The 20,519-nt window shown below is 43.2% G+C and overlaps 1 protein-coding gene across 3 annotated transcripts in view; it reads left to right on the top strand.

Annotated features, from left to right (window-relative positions):
* LOC139376080 (sodium- and chloride-dependent glycine transporter 1-like) overlaps window positions 1-20,508 on the top strand; it is an 87,508-nt gene extending 67,000 nt beyond the window's left edge. For all 3 annotated transcript variants that reach the window (XM_071118240.1, XM_071118238.1, XM_071118241.1), the window contains 12 exons: window positions 4,376-4,532; window positions 5,776-5,907; window positions 6,393-6,678; window positions 7,812-7,944; window positions 8,360-8,494; window positions 8,762-8,865; window positions 14,164-14,401; window positions 14,730-14,864; window positions 15,040-15,139; window positions 15,270-15,370; window positions 15,634-15,804; window positions 16,087-20,508. In XM_071118240.1, the coding sequence (XP_070974341.1) occupies window positions 4,376-4,532; window positions 5,776-5,907; window positions 6,393-6,678; window positions 7,812-7,944; window positions 8,360-8,494; window positions 8,762-8,865; window positions 14,164-14,401; window positions 14,730-14,864; window positions 15,040-15,139; window positions 15,270-15,370; window positions 15,634-15,804; window positions 16,087-16,305 (1,911 nt within the window). In that variant the 3' untranslated portion in view covers window positions 16,306-20,508. The remainder of the gene's footprint in view (window positions 1-4,375; window positions 4,533-5,775; window positions 5,908-6,392; window positions 6,679-7,811; window positions 7,945-8,359; window positions 8,495-8,761; window positions 8,866-14,163; window positions 14,402-14,729; window positions 14,865-15,039; window positions 15,140-15,269; window positions 15,371-15,633; window positions 15,805-16,086) is intronic.
* Window positions 20,509-20,519: the final 11 nt, after the last annotated feature.

The following is a 20,519-nucleotide window of genomic DNA, read 5'->3' as shown; positions in this document are numbered from 1 at the left end:
CTAGTCTGATGAAACCAAGATTGAACTCTTTGGCCTGAATGCCAAGCGTCACGCCTGGTGGAAACCTGGCACCATCCCTTCGGGGAAGCATGGTGGTGGCAGCATCATGCTGTAGGGATGTTTTTCAGCGGTAAGGACTGGGAGACTAGTCAGGATCAAGGGAAAGATGAATGGAGCAAAGTACAGAGAGATCCTTGATGAAAACCTGCTCCAGAGTGCTCAGTACCTCAGACTAGGCGAAGCTTCCCCTTTTAACAGGACAACGACCCTAAGCATAACAGCCAAGACAATGTAGGAGTGGGTTTCGGGACAAGTCTCTGAATGTCCTTGAGTGGCCCAGCCAGAGCCCGGACTTGAACCCGATCGAACATCTCTGGAGAGACCTGAAAATAGCTGTGCAGTGACTCTCTCCATCCAACCTGACAGAGCTTGAGAGGATCTGCAGAGAAGAATGGGAGAAACTCCCCAAATACAGGTGTGCCAAGCTTGTAACATCATACCCAAGAAGACTTGAGGCTGTAATCACCTATTTACTTATGTAAATGTGATATTTGTATTTTTTATAAATTAGCACAAAAAAATCTAAACTTGTTTTTCCTTTGTCATTATGGGGTAGTGTGCATAGATTGATGGGGAGACAATTTAATCAATTTTAGAATAAGACTATAACATAAGAAAATGTGAAAAAAGTCAAGGGGTCTGAATATTTTCTAAATGCACTGTATTTGCCCATGCCTTAGCACTGAATGTGAATCGTCTTTAATCACCCTTTCTCTCTTCCTTGCACGATTCAAGTCTGTCTGTCTTTCTCTGTCCCTCTCCCCCCTCCCTATATCTTTCTCGCTCTCTCTCTCTGCCCCCCCCCCCCTATTCTTTCCCTCTCTCTCTCATGGGGTGCACCTGTGTGCAGTGCGCTGGAAGGAGGCAGGCCAGGCAGGACATTGGGAGTAAGGCTGGGGCCGAGGCCACTGATTTGGAAGGGCCCCTCAGAGAGAAGAAGAGAGAGAGCGAGAGAAGAGAATGTGTGCAGCTTACGTAAAAGGCAGATGGGCCCAGCTGGGCGTGCGGTGTGGATGGGATGGAAAGGGCAGAGAGTGTGTGGATCTGAATCGGGCGGTCTGTCACCCCATTGCCTATTTAGTGCTCTGCTTTTGACCAGGCCCCATAGGGCGTATAGAATAAGGTGATATTTGGGACACAGCCTAATAGCCAGGTCAGAGAGACAGCCTGGAGAGGGAATCAGAACAGATAGTGAAGTGGACAGGAGTTATAATGTTATCTCTATAGTTTACAAATAATGCCTCATGTATGGAATCAAGTCGCATCAATGCTTGGATAAGCCTATGTAGAGCATTTTAAGTCAACGTTTTTATGTTTTATGTGCTGAGTATGTTACTATGAGTGAACTAATCTCAGCAACAAAAAAAAAATGTCCCTTTTTCAGGACCCTGTCTTTAAAGATAATTCGTAAAAATCAAAATAACTTCACAGATCTTCATTGTAAAGGGTTTAAATACTGTTTCCCATGCTTGTTCAATGAACCATAAACAATTAATGAACATGCACCTGTGGAACGGTCGTTAATACACTAACAGCTTACAGACGGTAGCCAATTAAGGTCACAGTTACGAAAACTTAGGACACTAAAGGGGCCTTTCTACTGACTCTGAAAAACACCAAAAGAAAGATGCCCAGGGTCCCTGCTCATCTGTGTAAACGTGCTTTAGGCATGCTGCAAGGAGGCATGAGGACTGCACATGTGGCCAGGGCAATAAATTGCAGTGTCCGTACTGTGAGACGTCTAAGACAGCGCTACAGGGAGACAGGACGGACAGCTGATCGTCCTCGCAGTGGCAGACCATGTGTAACAACACCTGCACATGATCGGTACATCCGAACATCACACTTGCGGGACAGGTACAGGATGGCAACAACAACTGCCCAAGTTATACCTGGAACGCACAATCCCTCCATCAGTGCTCAGACTGGACTGAGGGCTTGTAGGCCTGTTGTAAGGCAGGTCCTCACCAGACATCACCGGCAACAACGTCACCTATGGGCACAAACCCACAGTTGCTGGACCAGACAGGACTGGCAAAAAGTGGTCTTCACTGATGAGTCGCGGTTTTGTCTCACCAGGGGTGATGGTCGGATTTGCGTTTATCGTGGAAGGAATGAGCGTTACACCGAGGCCTGTACTCTGGAGTGGGATCGATTTTGGAGGTGGAGAGTCCGTCATGGTCTGGATTGATGTGTCACAGCATCATCGGACTGAGCTTGTTGTCATTGCAAGCAATCTCAATGCTGTGCGTTACAGGGAAGACATCCTCCTCCCTCATGTGGTACCCTTCCTGCAGGCTCATCCTGACATGACCCTCAAGCATGACAATGCCACCAGCCATACTGCTCGTTCTGTGCATGATTTCATTTAAGACAGGAATGTCAGTGTTCTGCCATGGCCAGCGAAGAGCCCGAATCTCAATCCCATTGAGCACGTCTGGGACCTGTTGGATCGGAGGGTGAGGGCTAGGGCCATTCCCCCCAGAAATGTCCAGGAACTTGCAGATGCCTTGGTGGAAGAGTGGGGTAACATCTCACAGCAATAACTGGCAAATCTGGTGCAGTCCATGAGAAAGAGATGCACTGCAGTACTTAATGCAGCTGGTGGCCACACCAGATACTGACTGTTACTTTTGATTTTGACCCCCCCTTTGTTCAGGGACACATTATTCCATTTATGTTAGTTACATGTCTGTGGAACGAACAGTTTGTTCAGTTTATGTCTCAGTTGTTGAATATTGTTATGTTCATACAAATATTTATACATGTTAAGTTTGCTGAAAATAAACGCAGTTGACAGTGAGAGGATGTTTCTTTTTTTGCTGAGTTTATGAGTTGCATCATGTGTTGACAGACTTGGCTTCTCACAGGTGGGAGAGCTGGAGGTAGGAGGCCAGCCGGTCAGCAGGCAACATGTAGCAACCCATTCTGTCTGCCATGTTGTGTTGTGTGGGTTGGCTAGACTCTCATTCCACCCTGGGCCCTATCAGCTGTACAGCTGCCCTGCCCTCGCCTCGCACTGAGCAGGTGTGCTCCCCCTTCAGACACTCAGCAGTTAAAACACACACCACACGCACACAGGCATCACACTGAGGAGAGCAGCCTCCACACACACTTTCCCGCGCACAGGTGCGCACATCTCACAAACTCAATGGCCAGCCAGGACATTTTGGCTGTAATAATGTTATTGATATGCAAGAGTTTTGTTTGGTGATATTGTATTATTTATCCCCTCTTTCGTTTACAATTCAACACAGAGGGGTTGGGGATTCTTGTGAAAAAGGTTAACTTTGTTTTAAATGTAACATTTGGGTGCAACTAGACTCCAAACATCACTAGGGGGCAATCACGAAAATATGGGATTTTTCAGTTGTTTTGTTTGTCTTTTGATGATGAATAAGTTGTTTGCCTGCGTGAAGCCGTCTCTGCTGGGAGCAATGGCCCGGGGAGCTCAGATGGTGCCGTTAGACCGCGTGTGTGTGTTTTTGTTCCTCGTGCTTGCGTGTGTACTTAGCTTTTCATATCCCTCTGACTGCACATAATATCCAACAGTGCACTCCAGGAGACACCAAAACCAAAAACCCACAGCAATCCAAACCTTTGTCACGTGTATGATTAAGGTAGTATAACATTTACCTGAATGAGTTGTATTGAAACTATAACTTGTTGAATAGTTATTAATGGTTCTGTGGTGTCATGGGAGGAAACATGTGTTGCTCTGGCTGTGTGAGTTAGTTAGTCAGATGAACGTAGCAGTCTCAGTAGTGAACTTTTGGGGTTAGTGAGGAGGTCAGGTCAGCACGAGGACCATCTGACACCAACAGATGGAGGGAAGAAACTGCAAATCAGGACGACAAGACCAAATGTTGATTTTGGACACAACAACAATTTCAGTTTAAATCACGTTTGCACCAATGCGCCCACCTCGACTACAGAGTTCTAACATGCAATGTAGAACTAGGCCTGTAACTGGACAAAAGGGAAGAAGTACTCTAGAATTAAATCATTTGTGCATTTTGCCATCCGCAGTGTTAGCCTCATTACTGGACATGCCGCCAAGACCTTTTGGTGTTGGGCATCTACACTGCAGCACTATTCACTAGTACAGTAGCCTATTTCACACTGGTTTGTGTTCAATATTGGTGCAAAGTGCACCTCGGACCTGTACATTCAGCTAAATGTAGGTAGTTGACCGACAGGCTTATTCCTTGAGTTGTGTCTCATTGAGTGAATCGCCTACTCACTCCAGCCTGGAGGTAGACTAAATACAGGTCTCCCTTAACATCTCTAACTTTCTTCTCTCTTTGTGTTCTAGAATGGAGCTGTTCCAGGGGAACCCGTGAAGACAGATAAGAACTCCAGGAGAGGGAACTGGGGGAACCAGATAGAGTTTATCCTCACCAGCGTGGGCTATGCTGTGGGCTTGGGAAATGTATGGAGGTTCCCCTACCTCTGCTACAGAAATGGAGGAGGTACGTCTTCACACTCACAACACACTGATTATATAGTAGTAATGACAGCAATACATTCTAGTTTATCCACAATACATTTTGCAGTGTTTTAAAAAGCAATCAAAGTAGCAGGTTGTCAAGTTTAAGTTTACGGTCCTCACATTGTGTCAAATGGATCCAAGTCATTCTTGGCTTCATTCCCCCTCAATTCAAATGTTTTCACTCCTACAGTTGTCTTTAGTCTTCTATACATTTTGTGTTCGGGGATCGCCATAGAAGGGCACACAGATGCAGTAGCCTGTGCATTAGGTCACACAATGACATAGCTGAGTATAGAGCCAAGGGGACTGGTGTAGCTCAAGGCTCTGCAGTAATAACACCACAGTAGACTATCAGCTTGCTGAGGCCTGGGCTACGTCCCAAAAGGCACCCTATTCCCAATATTGTGCACTACTTTTGACCAAGGCTCATAGGTAAAAAAGAATGCTCTGGTCAAAAGTTGTGCACTATAGGGAATAGGAAGCTATTTGTGTCGCAGACAGCCTGCTCCTCAATCTCCAGTCTTTCCTCTAACACATGATTTCAGACTACAGTCCCAGAGGACAGGTTATTCCCCAGACCCATTGGCCCCAGTGGCCCCCACGTTAAACCAGTCAAGCAGACAGAGGATTGCTGCCTGGCTTAGCATCACCCTCTGTTTGATGCTTCCTCACCTCATTCACCTCTTCTGGCTGGCATAGACATAAACATCTCTCCTTCCAATCTGACCCCTCACTGCATTACGCTGCAGAAATAGGATATTGCCATGGGATGCCAACTTTTCTATATGAGCTAGGCAATTTTTCTATTCTAGACACAAACATGACCTTAACATTTGACTGCTCATTCACTGAGCATTGCATAGCAAAAATATGATATTGCCCATGTCTGGGGATGACAACTTTTATATGTATGAAAAATTATTATATTCTAGACACAAACATGACCTTACAATCCATCCACGCACTCACTCCCCGAGCATTAAGTAGCATAAATAGGATATAGTCACAGCACGGAATACCAATTTCTGTATATTGATTTATTTTTCATTTGAATGACCATTAGGTAAGCCATTGGTTGTGAGCAGTAATTAACATATGCATACTTGCAATAAGTACAAGTTTAAAGATTCAAATAACACAAATCTGGATTCTAGTGGATTTCATACAAATGTTTTGGCTTGACTAACTGTTGACCTGACCCACATGTTATTGTTGTTTAACAGGAGCCTTCATGTTCCCCTACTTCATAATGCTGGTGTTCTGTGGGATCCCTCTGTTCTTCCTGGAGCTCTCCTTCGGACAGTTCGCCAGCCAGGGATGCCTGGGGGTCTGGAGGATCAGTCCCATGTTCAAAGGTGAGCCAGTTAACAACCACTGCTGCCGTTGGTCAGTCATGTTCAAAGGCAAGCCAACAACCACTGCTGCCGTTGGTCAGTCATGTTCAAAGGCAAGCCAACAACCACTGCTGCCGTTGGTCAATCATGTTAAAAGGCAAGCCAACAACCACTGCTGCCGTTAGTCAGTCATGTTCAAAGGCAAGCCAACAACCACTGCTGCCGTTGGTCAGTCATGTTCAAAGGCAAGCCAACAACCACTGCTGCCATTGGTGATTGGCATTACGTCATTGCTATTGGTCCAACTAATCACTGACTGTATCTCATGCTTAGGAAACTGAAAGGTGGAAAATAAATGGCAACATCTATTGTCTGCTTGGAATGCTTAATGTCATTAATGTCATTATGTCATTATTTTTAAAACATTACTTCAGTCAGAGAAGTCCATTCACCTCTTCAGCTCCTGGTATCATTCTAATGTTGTTTCAATCCCTCTCCTGCATCAGGTGTGGGCTACGGGATGATGGTGGTGTCCACCTACATCGGTATCTACTACAACGTGGTGATCTGCATCGCCTTCTACTATTTCTTCTCCTCCATGACCAACCTGCTGCCGTGGACCTACTGCAACAACCCCTGGAACACGCCCACCTGCAACGGCGTGGTGACGCCCACGGGCATCAACAACACCCTGGCCAATGTCACCCGCAGCCTGGTCACCGGGGCCGCTGAGGTCGCCGTGGAGGTGGTCAATAAGACCAAGAGGACCAGCCCCAGCGAGGAGTACTGGAAGTAAGGCCTAACCCGGACCCGGAGTCAGTTATCAATCTTTATTTGAATCCCAAAAGATCTTGTTCTAGATTAGGGCTGTGACGATACCTGTATCGCAATATTTTCTGTATTCTGGTATCGTCCCGGCCTATTCTAGATCTGTTGAGTGCTGGAAGTAAGGCCTGAGTGTGGAGTTGAAAAATTCCCAGGTTTTCCAGAAGCCCTGGACGGAGAATTCCAGATTTCCTGCTTATTCCTTTCTGATTCCAGGAATTTCCAACTGGGATTTCTATAAAACCTGGGAATTTGAGGAGTTACCATCATTTTTCAACCCTACAGTACCTGAGTGGGAAGGTGTGGGCATGGCTGACTCTGACTCAGGTGTACTAGATTAAAGAGACTGCAAGGGTTAATACACACTATTACTCCTAGATACATGTATGTTCAGTAAAGCAGCACCCAACGTGTTTTGACACAAAGTATGTTTGACTATGGGTTAACAAAAGAGGGTTTGTGTATCTCTGTAAAGGAATGTTTGAGATGCTAGATACTTCAGTTGATTTGAACAAGACCAGTCAAAAAAAAAAACAAGCAGGCAGGCATGTTTGCCTTGCTAATCCGGGCCTACGATGAATCATCCAGCCTTCACCAAGCATTACTCATTGTTCACTGTCTGAGGTACACACCATTAGATGTTTAGTATATTTTCCTAGAAAATAATATTATCTGGATTCTTACTACATGGGGAGTAGTGTAGCTGTTCTATGCCCCTAGCATTGAGAATAGGACCCATTCAAAGGAAACAGTGTGGTTGGTTAATGACTTTCTAAATGTTTTGTGCTTAGCCTTCTGTCCGGGTGGTGCTGTCTGTCAGTATATCATGAAAGGAGTTGTTGTTCCCGTCAACTGTCAGTAAAGATAATCCATTGTCTTGGCACCAAGTGGTTTTTGGTCGAGCTGCTGCTGCATTGAAATATTTGGCTTCGCTCATTGTAATGCCAGGGTACATCCGAACAATGCTTCTTCTCTATCTTTCAGGAATTAACGTAAAGACATTATTTGTCCCTGCGGCACTAACTATATATTCCACGTTTCTCCATCCAGACGTTGTTGTTGTGAATAGACACGGTGATACATTTTTCTCTTCCCCACAGACACTATGTGCTGAAGATCTCAGACGACATCGGGAATTTCGGGGAAGTCCGTCTCCCTATTCTGGGATGTCTGGCCGTGTCCTGGGTGGTGGTCTTCCTCTGTCTCATCAGAGGAGTCAAGTCTTCAGGAAAGGTGAGGTGTCTTTCTTTCTATCTCTCTCGCTCTCTCTCTCTCTCTCTCTCTCCCTTTCTCTCTCTCTCCCTCTCTATCTCTCTCTCTCCCTCTATATCTCTCTCTCTTTCTCTCTCTCTCCCTTTCTCTCTCTCTCTCTCCCTTTCTCTGTCTCTCTCTCTCTCTCTCTCTCTCCCTTTCTCTCTCTCTTTCCCTTTCTCTCTCTCTCCCTTTCTCTCTCTCTCTCTCTCTCTCTCTCTCTCTCTTTCTTGCTCTCTCGCTCTCTCTCTCACCTCCAAATGTCATTGTTTGGGCCAGTAGTTTTTCCTGGTCAAATAACTTAGTCTACAGTCTGGAATAACTCCTGGTCATAGTGCATAATTGACACACATTCGGGAATTTTCTCACTCGTTCTTCTCCTCTCGATGGTCCCCAGGTGGTGTACTTCACAGCGACGTTCCCCTACGTGGTGCTGACCATCCTGTTTATCAGAGGCATCACCCTGGAGGGAGCTGTCACCGGAATCAAGTACTACCTAACCCCACAGTGGCATAAGATCCTTGACGCTAAGGTGTGGTTAATCATATAGAAATAACATAGTTATAAGTCCTGGAATTCATTGGCATTACTGTAGTGAAGTACTACTTTATATGAGTTGTAAACAGTTACTGTTTATTACTCGTATAATAGCTCTGTAGCTCTTCATAGCGTAGGTTCATTGGCTTTCTCATAACACAGCTGTTGAAAGAGACAGTTTGATCAGATGTAATATGCCTCAGATATTAAATAAGGTTGTTCTTCAGTGGTTGTACTGACACATGTTTGTCCGTCTGTCCAGGTGTGGGGAGACGCTGCCTCTCAGATCTTCTACTCTCTGGGCTGTGCATGGGGAGGGCTCATCACTATGGCCTCCTACAACAAGTTCCACAACAACTGCTACAGGTACTCTACTCTTCCTCTCCCCTCCCTGTTCCCCCCTAAACTCTCCACTTTACTACCAAATAAATCCCAAATGGCATCCTATTGGGTCCTGGTCAGAAGTAGTGCACTATAAAGGGACTAAGGTACCATTTGGGACGCATATCCTGTCAGAGTTCAGGTCTTTTTCTGTGTCAAAAAGGGGCTTAGGTGGTGTGTGTAGCAGGGGGCGTGGCAGAGGGTGTGGCAATTACATTTTTTTTTTTACATTTTAGAGGCCACCGTCTTGGTGGTGTAGAGAAATTTGAGCATTTTTAAGCCAAATTCCTGCAATGATACACATTTCTCCATAGAGCTGAGTTTTAAAGCAAATTTCCTGGGATTTTATGCATTTTGCCATGGCTAATGCTGTGTTCTTTTGCTCACACATGATAGCAAAATGAATACTGCTAAATTTATTGTTTTTGGAATTTTCTTTTCTCTCTGACTGTCTAGCTTTTATTTTGGTTATTGTTAGTTCTCAAAGATTATATTATTTATAAATATATAGGTCCATTATAGTTTATCCAAACTTTATATCTGTTTTAGTCATTTAAGTTTACATTTCAAGCGTTTTTCATCCCATGTTTTTTATTTTTTTTAACTGTTTGGATTTAGGCAATCGAAAAAATGCTTTGGCGGCCTGCCCAAGAATTACAATGGCAGACAAATCCCTGGAGTTGTGTAAGCGGTTACACTATTGCAGTTCTTCGGGCTCAGTTGGAGTGAATCAGGAGGGGTCTTTGTTGCCTCTCTGTGCGATCACGCTACAGTGTCAGCAGAGAAATTGTGCAGAATAGAGGAGGGCAGCTACAAATTGCAAGAATTGATGGAGTATGGTGTGATGGTGTGTGGTGTATGGAGTATGGTGTGATGGTGTGTGGTGTATGGTGTGTATGGTGTGTGGTGTGATGGTGTGTATGGTGTATGGTGTGATGGTGTGTATGGAGTATGGTGTGATGGTGTGTATGGAGTGATGGTGTATGGAGTATGGTGTGTGGTGTATGGTGTGATGGTGTGTATGGAGTATGGTGTATAGTATGTATGGAGTATGGTGTGTGGTGTATGGTGTGTATGGTGTGATGGTGTGTGGTGTATGGAGTATGGTGTGATGGTGTATGGTGTGATGGTGTGTATGGAGTATGGTGTGATGGTGTATGGTGGTGTATGGTGTGTGTGGTGTGATGGTGTGTATGGAGTATGGTGTGTATGGTGTGTACTGCATACCACTGTACTGTAGGTGGAGGACAGAGGCATCACACTGAGAGTGAAGGAGACCAAAAAAATTGACTGCTGTTACGCCTGCGGTTGCATTGTTAACTTTGTAGTCCAACTCAAAACTCTCCTGGAAACTGGAAGAGGTTTTCTCTTCTCTATAACACCACCATGTGGTTGAAGGGCAGAAGTGATGGACAGTATACTATAAATCAGGGATTCTTAAACTCTTTCAGCCTGGGACCCAAATTAGAAATGCAGTGTTTTCCTGGGACCCAAGCTTAGGCAAATATGCAACTATAAATACATATCAGTACATTTCATTGCCCTTATGCCTAAAACAAATGTAATACAGACATAAACAAATAACAATTAAATTAATTACCCATATAAATAGCTATTCATGTTTATTTTTCCCATTAAAAACACTCTTACATATCTGTCTAGGTTGGAACTGTTGCAGTTAAAATACAATAAATCATTTTCATTCTGAACTGGAATAAACGGATTGATCACATCACACAGATGTAGACCAGAACACACACACAGTCCTAATGAGAGGTGTGTAGCAGGCTGAAGTTTTCAACAAGCATGTCTATTCTGGGCTCAATTTTTGACAGTGCAACACTGAGGTCATGCTCTGCATTGAGACTGTTTATGTTCTTTTTTTTTAAGTGTGCCAGAGTTGAGAACCCTGACTGACATAGGTATGTGGTGCCAAACTGGTTTAGAACATCTACTGCTTTCTCAGTCAGACAGGAGACTGCTTCCTGCTGTATATAAGGAATCCAGAACAGTGTGTGTTTGTCCCAAAAAGTGTCTTGCTTCAATCAGTTTATTCCAGTTCAGAATAAAACATATTTATTGTATTTTAACACCGACAGTTCCAACCTGGACTTTCTACAGTAAGATGTACAGTAGGCCTGATCATTTCTACAGTAAGATGTACAATAGGCCTGATCATTTCTACAGTAAGATGTACAGTAGGCCCGATCATTTCTACAGTAAGATGTACAGTAGGCCCAATCATTTCTACAGTAAGATGTACAGTAGGCCCAATCATTTCTACAGTAAAATGTACAGTAGGCCCGATCATTTCTACAGTAAGATGTACAGTAGGCCCGATCATTTCTACAGGAAGATGTACAGTAGGCCCGATCATTTCTACAGTAAGATGTACAGTAGGCCTGATCATTTCTACAGTAAGATGTACAGTAGGCCTGATCATTTCTACAGGAAGATGTACAGTAGGCCCGATCATTTTGCATCTTCACCTGTATTTAGGGGTATCACTATCAATAATAGCTAGCTAGCTTGCTTTGGCTAACGTTAGCCATTAGCTGTGTATAAGGCCAGGGGATTATTTGAAAGAGAAACTCACATCTACTACTATGAGAGATAGTAACGTTACTTTCTTATTTCTGCTTATCATCACCTGTTATAAAATGACAACAATGCCTTGCTGGTTGACTTACTTTTCCATTGTCGAAGCACAGTTTCCTGAAGCATTCTGCCCTGTTCTGAAAGAACTCCCTGGGTTTACCGTCATGCTGTGGATGTTTGGTCAGGACGTGTCGTTTTAGTCATTTGTTTGTTTTGAGAGTCTTATTACTCAACACTTCCCTGTACAAAACATATTGTGGGCGCTCCTAGTTATTTCTCAAAGTTTGTATGAAAGAGAGAGAAACTCATCGCTGTTTTTGCGTTCCATGACTATTGAGCTCAGTCAGTCCATTTGATGCCAGCGGTGAGGGTCAGTGGTCACTGGCTGACATATGGGATCAATATCATGCCAAATGTATTCACAAATGTAAATCACCAATCCACAAATGTAAATCACTTTCCACAAAGGTAAATCACTTTGATTTACATTTGTGGATTGGTGAGTTACATTTGTGAATACATTTGGCATGATATTGATCCCATACTAACGGCGCATCTGCTGCTGAACAACAGCGCTGCAGCGTGTGGGTCGCGGAGTGATCTTCAAGAAGATTGCAGAAAAAATATCTGGTACATCGCAAAGCACACTGGCATCTCCCTCTCCCACTCTGCCAGCTGCTAAACTGAGCAGAGACCGCTGCTAAGCAGAGAGCCCACTGAACAGAGAGCTCAGGTGCACTTGACCAAATCAATTCCAGTAATTCATGAAATAATTATACATTTACTCTGACACGTCGCGACCCACCATTAACAGGAAGTGGGTCGCCACCCATACTTTAAAATGGACTGCAAATCAATGATAGAGTAGTAAGTACTGTAACTAACAAACCCACCAGCTGTAAGCAGGAAACATATTTCTCACATCTCTTTCTCTCTCTTCAGTATTTATCACTATTTGCTATTATGCAATTAAGATGTAGACTGTTTAATATGAATTTGAACTGGAAATACAGTGGGGGGGAAAAGCATTTAGTCAGCCACCAATTGTGCAAGTTCTCCCACTTAAAAAGATGAGAGAGGCCTGTAATTTTCATCATGGGTACACTTCAACTATGCCAGACAAAATGTGAAAAAAAATCCAGAAAATCACATTGTAGGATTTTTAATGAATTTATTTGCAAATTATGGTGGAAAATAAGTATTTGGTCAATAACAAAAGTTTATCTCAATACTTTGTTATATACCCTTTGTTGGCAATGACAGAGGTCACACGTTTTCTGTAAGTCTTCACAAGGTTTTCACACACTGTTGCTGGTATTTTGGCCCATTCCTCCATGCAGATCTCCTCTAGAGCAGTGATGTTTTGGGGCTGTTGCTGGGCAACACAGACTTTCAACTCCCTCCAAAGATTTTCTATGGGGTTGAGATCTGGAGACTGGCTAGGCCACTCCAGGACCTTGAATTGCTTCTTGCGAAGCCACTTCTTCGTTGCCCGGGCGGTGTGTTTGGGATCATGCTGAAAGACCCAGCCACGTTTCATCTTCAATGCCCTTGCTGATGGAAGGAGGTTTTCACTCAAAATCTCACGATACATGGCCCCATTAATTCTTTCCTTTACACGGATCAGTCGTCCTGGTCCCTTTGCAGAAAAACAGCCCCAAAGCATGATGTTTCCACCCCCATGCTTCACAGTAGGTATGGTGTTCTTTGGATGCAACTCAGCATTCTTTGTCCTCCAAACACGACGAGTTGAGTTTTTACCAAAAAGTTATATTTTGGTTTCATCTGACCATATGATATTCTCCCAATCTTCTTCTGGATCATCAAATGCTCTCTAGCAAACTTCAGACGGGCCTGGACCTGTATGCTTCTCTAGCAGGATTTGAGTCCCTGGTGGCGTAGTGTGTTACTGATGGTAGGCAGTCCCAGCTCTCTGCAGGGGTCCCCCCGTGTGGTTCTGGGATTTTTGACCGTTCTGGTGATCATTTTGACCCCACGGGGTGAGATCTTGCGTGGAGCCCCAGATCGAGGGAGATTATCAGTGGTCTTGTATGTCTTCCATTTCCTAATAATTGCTCCCACAGTTGATTTCTTCAAACCAAGCTGCTTACCTATTGCAGATTCAGTCTTCCCAGCCTGGTGCAGGTCTACAATTTTGTTTCTGGTGTCCTTTGACAGCTCTTTGGTCTTGGCCATAGTGGAGCTTGGAGTGTGACTGTTTGAGGTTGTGGACAGGTGTCTTTTATACTGATAACAAGTTCAAACAGGTGCCATTAATAAAGGTAACGAGTGGAGGACAGAAGAGCCTCGTAAAGAAGAAGTTACAGGTCTGTGAGAGCCAGAAATCTTGCATGTTTGTAGGTGACCAAATACTTATTTTCCACCATAATTTGCAAATAAATTCATTAAAAATCCTACAATGTGATTTTCTGGATTTTTTTCCTCATTTTGTCTGTCATAGTTGAAGTGTACCTATGATGAAAATTACAGGCCTCTCTCATCTTTTTAAGTGGGAGAACTTGCACAATTGGTGGCTAACTAAATACTTTTTTGCCCCACTGTATGTATGAGGGTGAAAAGCACCGATTGCATCTTAGTGGACCGATACAACTTAATGCTGGTTAATGTAATATACTAATAACCTTCTCTTCCTGTTTTCTCTCCTTTGATTGGTTACCCATACAGGGACAGCATCATCATCAGCATCACCAACTGTGCAACCAGCGTGTATGCAGGCTTCGTCATCTTCTCCATCCTGGGCTTCATGGCCCACCACCTGAACGTGGATGTATCTGAGGTTGCCGACCACGGCCCCGGCCTGGCCTTCGTGGCCTACCCAGAGGCCCTCACTCTGCTGCCCATCTCCCCCCTCTGGTCCCTGCTCTTCTTCTTCATGCTCATCCTGCTGGGCCTGGGGACTCAGGTGAGTCTGTCAACTACCATGATGTCCTTGCTTTGTCCCAAATGGCACCCTATTACCGTTTGGCTCTGGTCAAAAGTAGTATGGACTATGTATGGAATAGGGTAACACTGTTTATTCTCTCTGACATCATTGCATGCATGTCTAGGATCAAAAGGCTCCTCAACAGCTTCTACCCCAAGCCATAAGACTGCTGAACAATTAATAATATCGCCACCGGATAATTTACATTGACCCCCCTCCCTTTTGTACACTGCTGCTAATCGCTGTTTATTATCTATGCATAGTCACTGCTGAGTGTTGACCTGTCAGTGTGTGTTCCGGTGTGCAGTTCTGCCTGCTGGAGACCCTGGTAACGGCCATCGTGGATGAGATCGGTACTGACTGGATCATTAGGAACAAAACGGTGGTCACAGGAGGAGTGGCTATAGTGGGCTTCCTGTTGGGGGTGCCGCTCACCACACAGGTAATGGACTGGAGATGTTTACACACACACACACACACACACACACATACACCCATACACACAAACATACACATGCATGTGTACACACACATAAACACACACTTAATTATCCAGGCACAAATATTCAGGATGTATACTGATGTTGCGTTCTCTACCTGTGCTCTCATGTATCTAGGCTGGGATCTACTGGCTACTGCTCATGGATAACTACGCTGCTAGTTTCTCTCTGGTTATCATCTCCTGCATCATGTGCATCTGCATCATGTACGTCTATGGTGAGTCCAACTGTCTTTCCTCGATTATAAATGCCTATCGTCCACAATGCTCTGCCAACGCTCTTGGTGAAAGCTGATCCAACTGACTGGAATGGAATGACTGACAACATGCTGTACTGTTTGTGTTCAGGACACAAGAAATACTTCAAGGACGTTGAGATGATGCTGGGCTTCCCCCCTCCCATCTTCTTCCGGGTCTGCTGGAGATTTGTGTCGCCCATCATCATATCTGTAAGATAGTAGCTACCACCCAGTGCCTCCTTGTTGACATGTTTTAGAGGCTTGACCTGCTCTGCATTTCATTCCACTTGTCTAATCCTCGCTAATCTGTGTTGCTCAACAACACCTGTCATGCAAAAAACCTGCCAGAATACCATGAGACACACACAAGTGATCGATGAAGATATGTACTGTATGAGGATTGAAATAGGGTATATTCTGTTAAATTAAATGACTTGACCCCGGTGACCCCTCTCCTCTCTTTGCATTTGCAGTTCATCCTGATCTTCACAGTGATCCAGTACAAGCCCATCACCTACAATGACTACGTGTATCCTGGCTGGTCCCTAGCCATCGGCTTCCTTATGGCCATGTCCTCCGTCACATGTATACCCATCTATGCTCTCTACAAGATCTCCAAGTCTGAGGGAACAACATTTTTGGAGGTAAAATCCACAGGATCTCTGTTTAGAGCTTTGTCTGTCTTTAGTATTGGAAGCAGATGTTGTTCACACTAGTGGTGGAAGTGTTTTAGTTTTTTCTGTTGAATGGCACATGTTGCCGAAGGTCTTTGAACTGAAAGAAATGAAGGATAGTAAAAGAGAACCCGATTTTGTGTTATGTTATTCCAGAACTTTCTCACCTACTTTACCTGCCTCTAATTAGCAATAAATAATAAACCTGTGTCCCTCCCATCACATTGACCTCTGAACCTTTACCCCTTACAGCGGTTGAAGAATTCATGCAAGGCGGACATAAAGTGGGGCCCGGCCCTGAGTGAGCACCGGATAGGCCACTACGCCGCCCCAGTCTCAGAGGCAGAAGTGGAGGTGCGTCCCCTGAAAGAGGAGCTGAAGGAGAAGGAGGATGAGAAGAGGGATGAGATCAGCCTCACCATCCAGGGCAGCAACGGCTCCACAGCACACAACACTACCCCCAGCGCATAGAGGCCCCCCTGGGCTAGCTCCAGCCCCCTCCCAACCACCCCTCACCCTTTCCCACCGCACTGTGGGGAAAACCCGCTCGCTGGAGACCTTTACATATTGTAAGGGCTTATTATTTCTAACCTCTAGAGAAATTGGTCATCATCCAAAAGAATTGTATTTCTTGTTTCAACATCATTTCACAATGCAGTTTCTTGTAAACACGTTATTTGTTTTCTTCTTCATATTATGCAGGAGTTGAAGTAGAAATACACACTGTAAAGAAATCCACTCGGAATTGGCAACTTTTCTAGCGACAGTGCTGGCGGTTTTAAAGCTGGAGACCAAATTTTATTTTGGTCAGTGTAGACACATGGCACCACTCTAGGGACTGATCCTTCCCTTCTGTTGTTTTCTCTACGGTATAGCTTTAGGCTCTCAGTACCCTCTAATACATGATAGTCTCCACTACTCAGACTGTTACGTATGCTGCTTTAGGGTTACCCAGAACAACTCATATTGGAGTAAGCCAGTGGCTATTTAGCTACTCCTAAATATTTTATTTGAACAACACAGTAAAGCCATTCTACTTCCAATGTTGTAAACAACTAACATACATTACAGCACCAACTCCCCAAACACACACAGTGTTGGTCTCCAGCTTTCTGAACACCTACCCTGACTGACGCCCATGATTTCCCCATGCCCATTCTCAGGGTCCCAAAATGATTTACTACTTACTGACCAAGTTCAATACCTGAGTACATTTTATTTGATTATGGTAGGCTTTACATTAGAGAGGGAGCTAAGACAACCATAACATGTTCACACACAAAAACAAATGGGTGGATGGATGCAACTGAGTACAATAAAGTGCCATCTCTCTTTTAGTCTTCCAGGTATTTCCGTGGGAAATGCATCTCAAGATGTGGCATCTCACTTGTGAAGGGAACGTTTAATTGACGACAGAAGCAGCTACAGATGTAGGCTCTTAATTTGACCCGTTTTTTTAACACCAGGAAAATAATCATGCCACAACAGAGTGATCAAATGAAGGTCCTACATCTGTAGCATATCAAGGAGGGAGGACACAGTGGTGTTGCGTCATAGCCTCTGTTACTCACAAGTAGGATTTGCTCCAACAAGGCATGTTACCAAAAACATGTTAAACATGCATGAACTTTAATATCTCGGTGGCAAAGCTGGAGTATGTGTCTTTGTTAACTTTTTCAAAACTGAGAGACTTGCATCAGCAGGTGTCTTTGCAGAGGAAAATATGTGTATTTACAGGCGTTTTAAAGCTCTGAGCCAAGTAGTGATGTGATTGGATGTGGAAACAGGAAGGAGAGAAGCCATTGGTTGGCCTGGAGATGGAGTTTGTCTCCACAAGATAAAAAAAAATAATAATCAGTTACTGAATTATGTAGTTTATATGTAGTTGTATCGTTCTGTCAATAGAATTATCTTACTTTATCTTTCATTATTGTAAAGTAACATAGTAAATAATTATAAGGAAGACATGTTTATTTTGTAAAGAAGCTACAGTATCTTAAGAAATAACAGTAATGTTTACCATTCCTCATCCATGACTTGATTTTTATTGGTAATTGATTTATTTTAGGGGGTTGGAGTGGGAGGGAGATGTATTTCAGTCACTTTGTGGCAGGATGCTGTGGGGTTGTGCTAGCACAGATAGCTGGAATTGACAATGGTCAAGAAGTCCCATTTCTCTATCCAATTCAATGCATTCGTCTCCGCTCTGTTGCGTTGCATCTGTGTTGTATTGAGGCAGAGACCTGTCTGGTAACATTGTGAATCCACTGGGTCCTAGCCTGGCCTGCACTGATGGAGGTAGTCTGGAAATGCAGCTGCTTAAGTGCTAGAGCATCGCATTTTAGTGAAACTTCCGATTTTTTATTTCTTCTTTAACCAGTACGTCACTGAATATAATATTCAACATCTTTGTCAGACTGCTTAAATCCAGTTTCTGCTGTCGAATATATGACTGAGTTGTTCTCCTTCTATTTTACTTCAGTTTCTCTGTGTTAAAAGTGTCATGACAGTTAGCTATCCAGACACTCAGGGGAGTAGGTTGTTACTTAGTGGTGAAAGTATTTGGTTCCAATTGGCCTCTTATTGACTATGTAGGGCACTAGGGCTCTGGTCAAAAGTAGTGCACTATAAAGGGAATAGGGTGCCATTTGGGACGTATCCAAATTCGTTGGTTATTTGAACTAACACAAAAAGCACACCAGTAGGTTAGATGCAGCCCAACAGACTCAAGCTTTACTTCAGATGACAACAGACTAGTGTGTTCTCCTTTGATGCTGACAGAAGCACAGTACGGCCACACGAATCAACCTGTTCTAAAGCAGAGTAGGAGTGGTCCTGGAATAGCACAGGATATTAATAATGATGATGGTTTTGACTGATGTGTTCTATACACTGTGGATACATATCATTTTGGTAATAAGGAGTTTACAGCAGGTGTAAATGGTTGAGCTAAGGTGGGTTAGTATATAATGGCCCTGATGACAGGATTTGATAACAGAATGAAATGGTGTATGATTATTCTAGACATGCCGGCTCAGGTCAGGTTGCCTCTGGATACTTCCAGGGAGTCCTCTAGGACTTTTATTTCTTCTTTCTCCTGTTACTGTTAAACTGTTGACTTGTAGTCCTCTTATTTATTAGCTGCAGTAGCTAGTAAGTTAAGGATAACCACCATGCTATTGCAACCGTTTGGTCTCTGCTGTCCACCGAACTCTTCCTCTATCAGATACTTGTACAGTCATGTAAAAACTGGTGTTTGTGTGTTTATTTGTTTTTATTTGGGGGTAGGCAGGATTTTTTTCTTGTAGTAAAAGTAGCCAATGTTAAGTGTAATATGTATTTGTGTGTAGTCGATACCTTACTACTGAGTACTGTTCTTAGATCAGGATAGTGTCAGTATTGATGTCATGTAATTCTAATCAATCAGTAACTATCAATTTTGTCATGTAACAAAACACAATCTACCTTTTAAGAGATCTTTTTTTTTTTTTACTAAAAAATATATATATTTTATTGTCACAATTGAATCATCCATGTTCAGTGACACTACCTTTATCGTGTTCTAAAAGCCAGCTGATATCAAAAGTATTGCCAAACAAAAGCTTGGGTTGAAACTTGAAATGTGCATTTTACACTATGTTCTGTTGGAGGTACACGGCGGCTGGGGAAAGTATATAATAACAGTATTAATCCATTTTACGTAGTAATAATGCCAATAGTATTAAGCCAACACCGTGGTACTATACTGCAGCGACATCCGGTTACAATGTAGCGACTGTACTGTAAATCCCGTTGTGTAAAGAGACTGGCCTTTTCGATTTGATGGAGTATTTTACATGTGCATATAAGGCAAAAAAAAAGATTACAGAAATCAAACGCCAAAATCGGTAACATTGTAACTGCAATAAATATGACATTAGATCAAAATATCAATGTATTGGGGAAGTGTTTTAGAATATAAACTAATTGGACAATAAGGAATGGGTTCAACCAAATGTCTCATATCCAGAGTAAGAATCTTATTTTATTCTTCCCTTTTTGCACTGGGATTATTATTTGGTGAGATCTTTCCTTCAAAATTAATATAAGCAGGTAGTGAAAAATGTACACTCAAGGACACATTAGATGAATATTCATCTTTTTTGGACATTGTTTTTCATCTCATTTAGAAATCGTTGTAGTAAGTCATCTATATATGGGATGTAAGAAATGAATACGTTACCAGTTCTGAAAACTGATACTCGGCCTCTACTGTACTAAAACTGTGATTTATCTACTCTGGTTTTCGACGATCACCGAGGAGATCTTGAATTTCTAACTCATAAACATGTTTTTACACATTTTTTTTTCAGCACTTTAAATCAAGTAATTTGTGTTTATAACATATTTAACAATACAAACTTCCATTTTGAAATAAGGCCTTTACAGTGGTCTGCACAAGCTGCTGTGTCAACATGTCAGCAGAGAAGACACAATGTTATGCCAATGTCAATTCTATCACAGTGGAGAATAAAGCACAAATGAAATGAACACAGTACTGGTACTTTCTCATATATATCTAACCATGTCTCTTGAACCTTAGGGCCAAAATCCATTGAATTGTCTTAGTCATGTCAGCTGTATATCGTAAACTGTGCCATTACAAATGGTAAATAAAATCTATTTTAAAGATCACTCAAGTGTGG

This window comes from Oncorhynchus clarkii, chromosome 20 (assembly GCF_045791955.1).
Source record: "Oncorhynchus clarkii lewisi isolate Uvic-CL-2024 chromosome 20, UVic_Ocla_1.0, whole genome shotgun sequence".
Taxonomy (NCBI): domain Eukaryota; kingdom Metazoa; phylum Chordata; class Actinopteri; order Salmoniformes; family Salmonidae; genus Oncorhynchus; species Oncorhynchus clarkii.
This window is presented reverse-complemented; position numbering and strand designations above follow the sequence as displayed.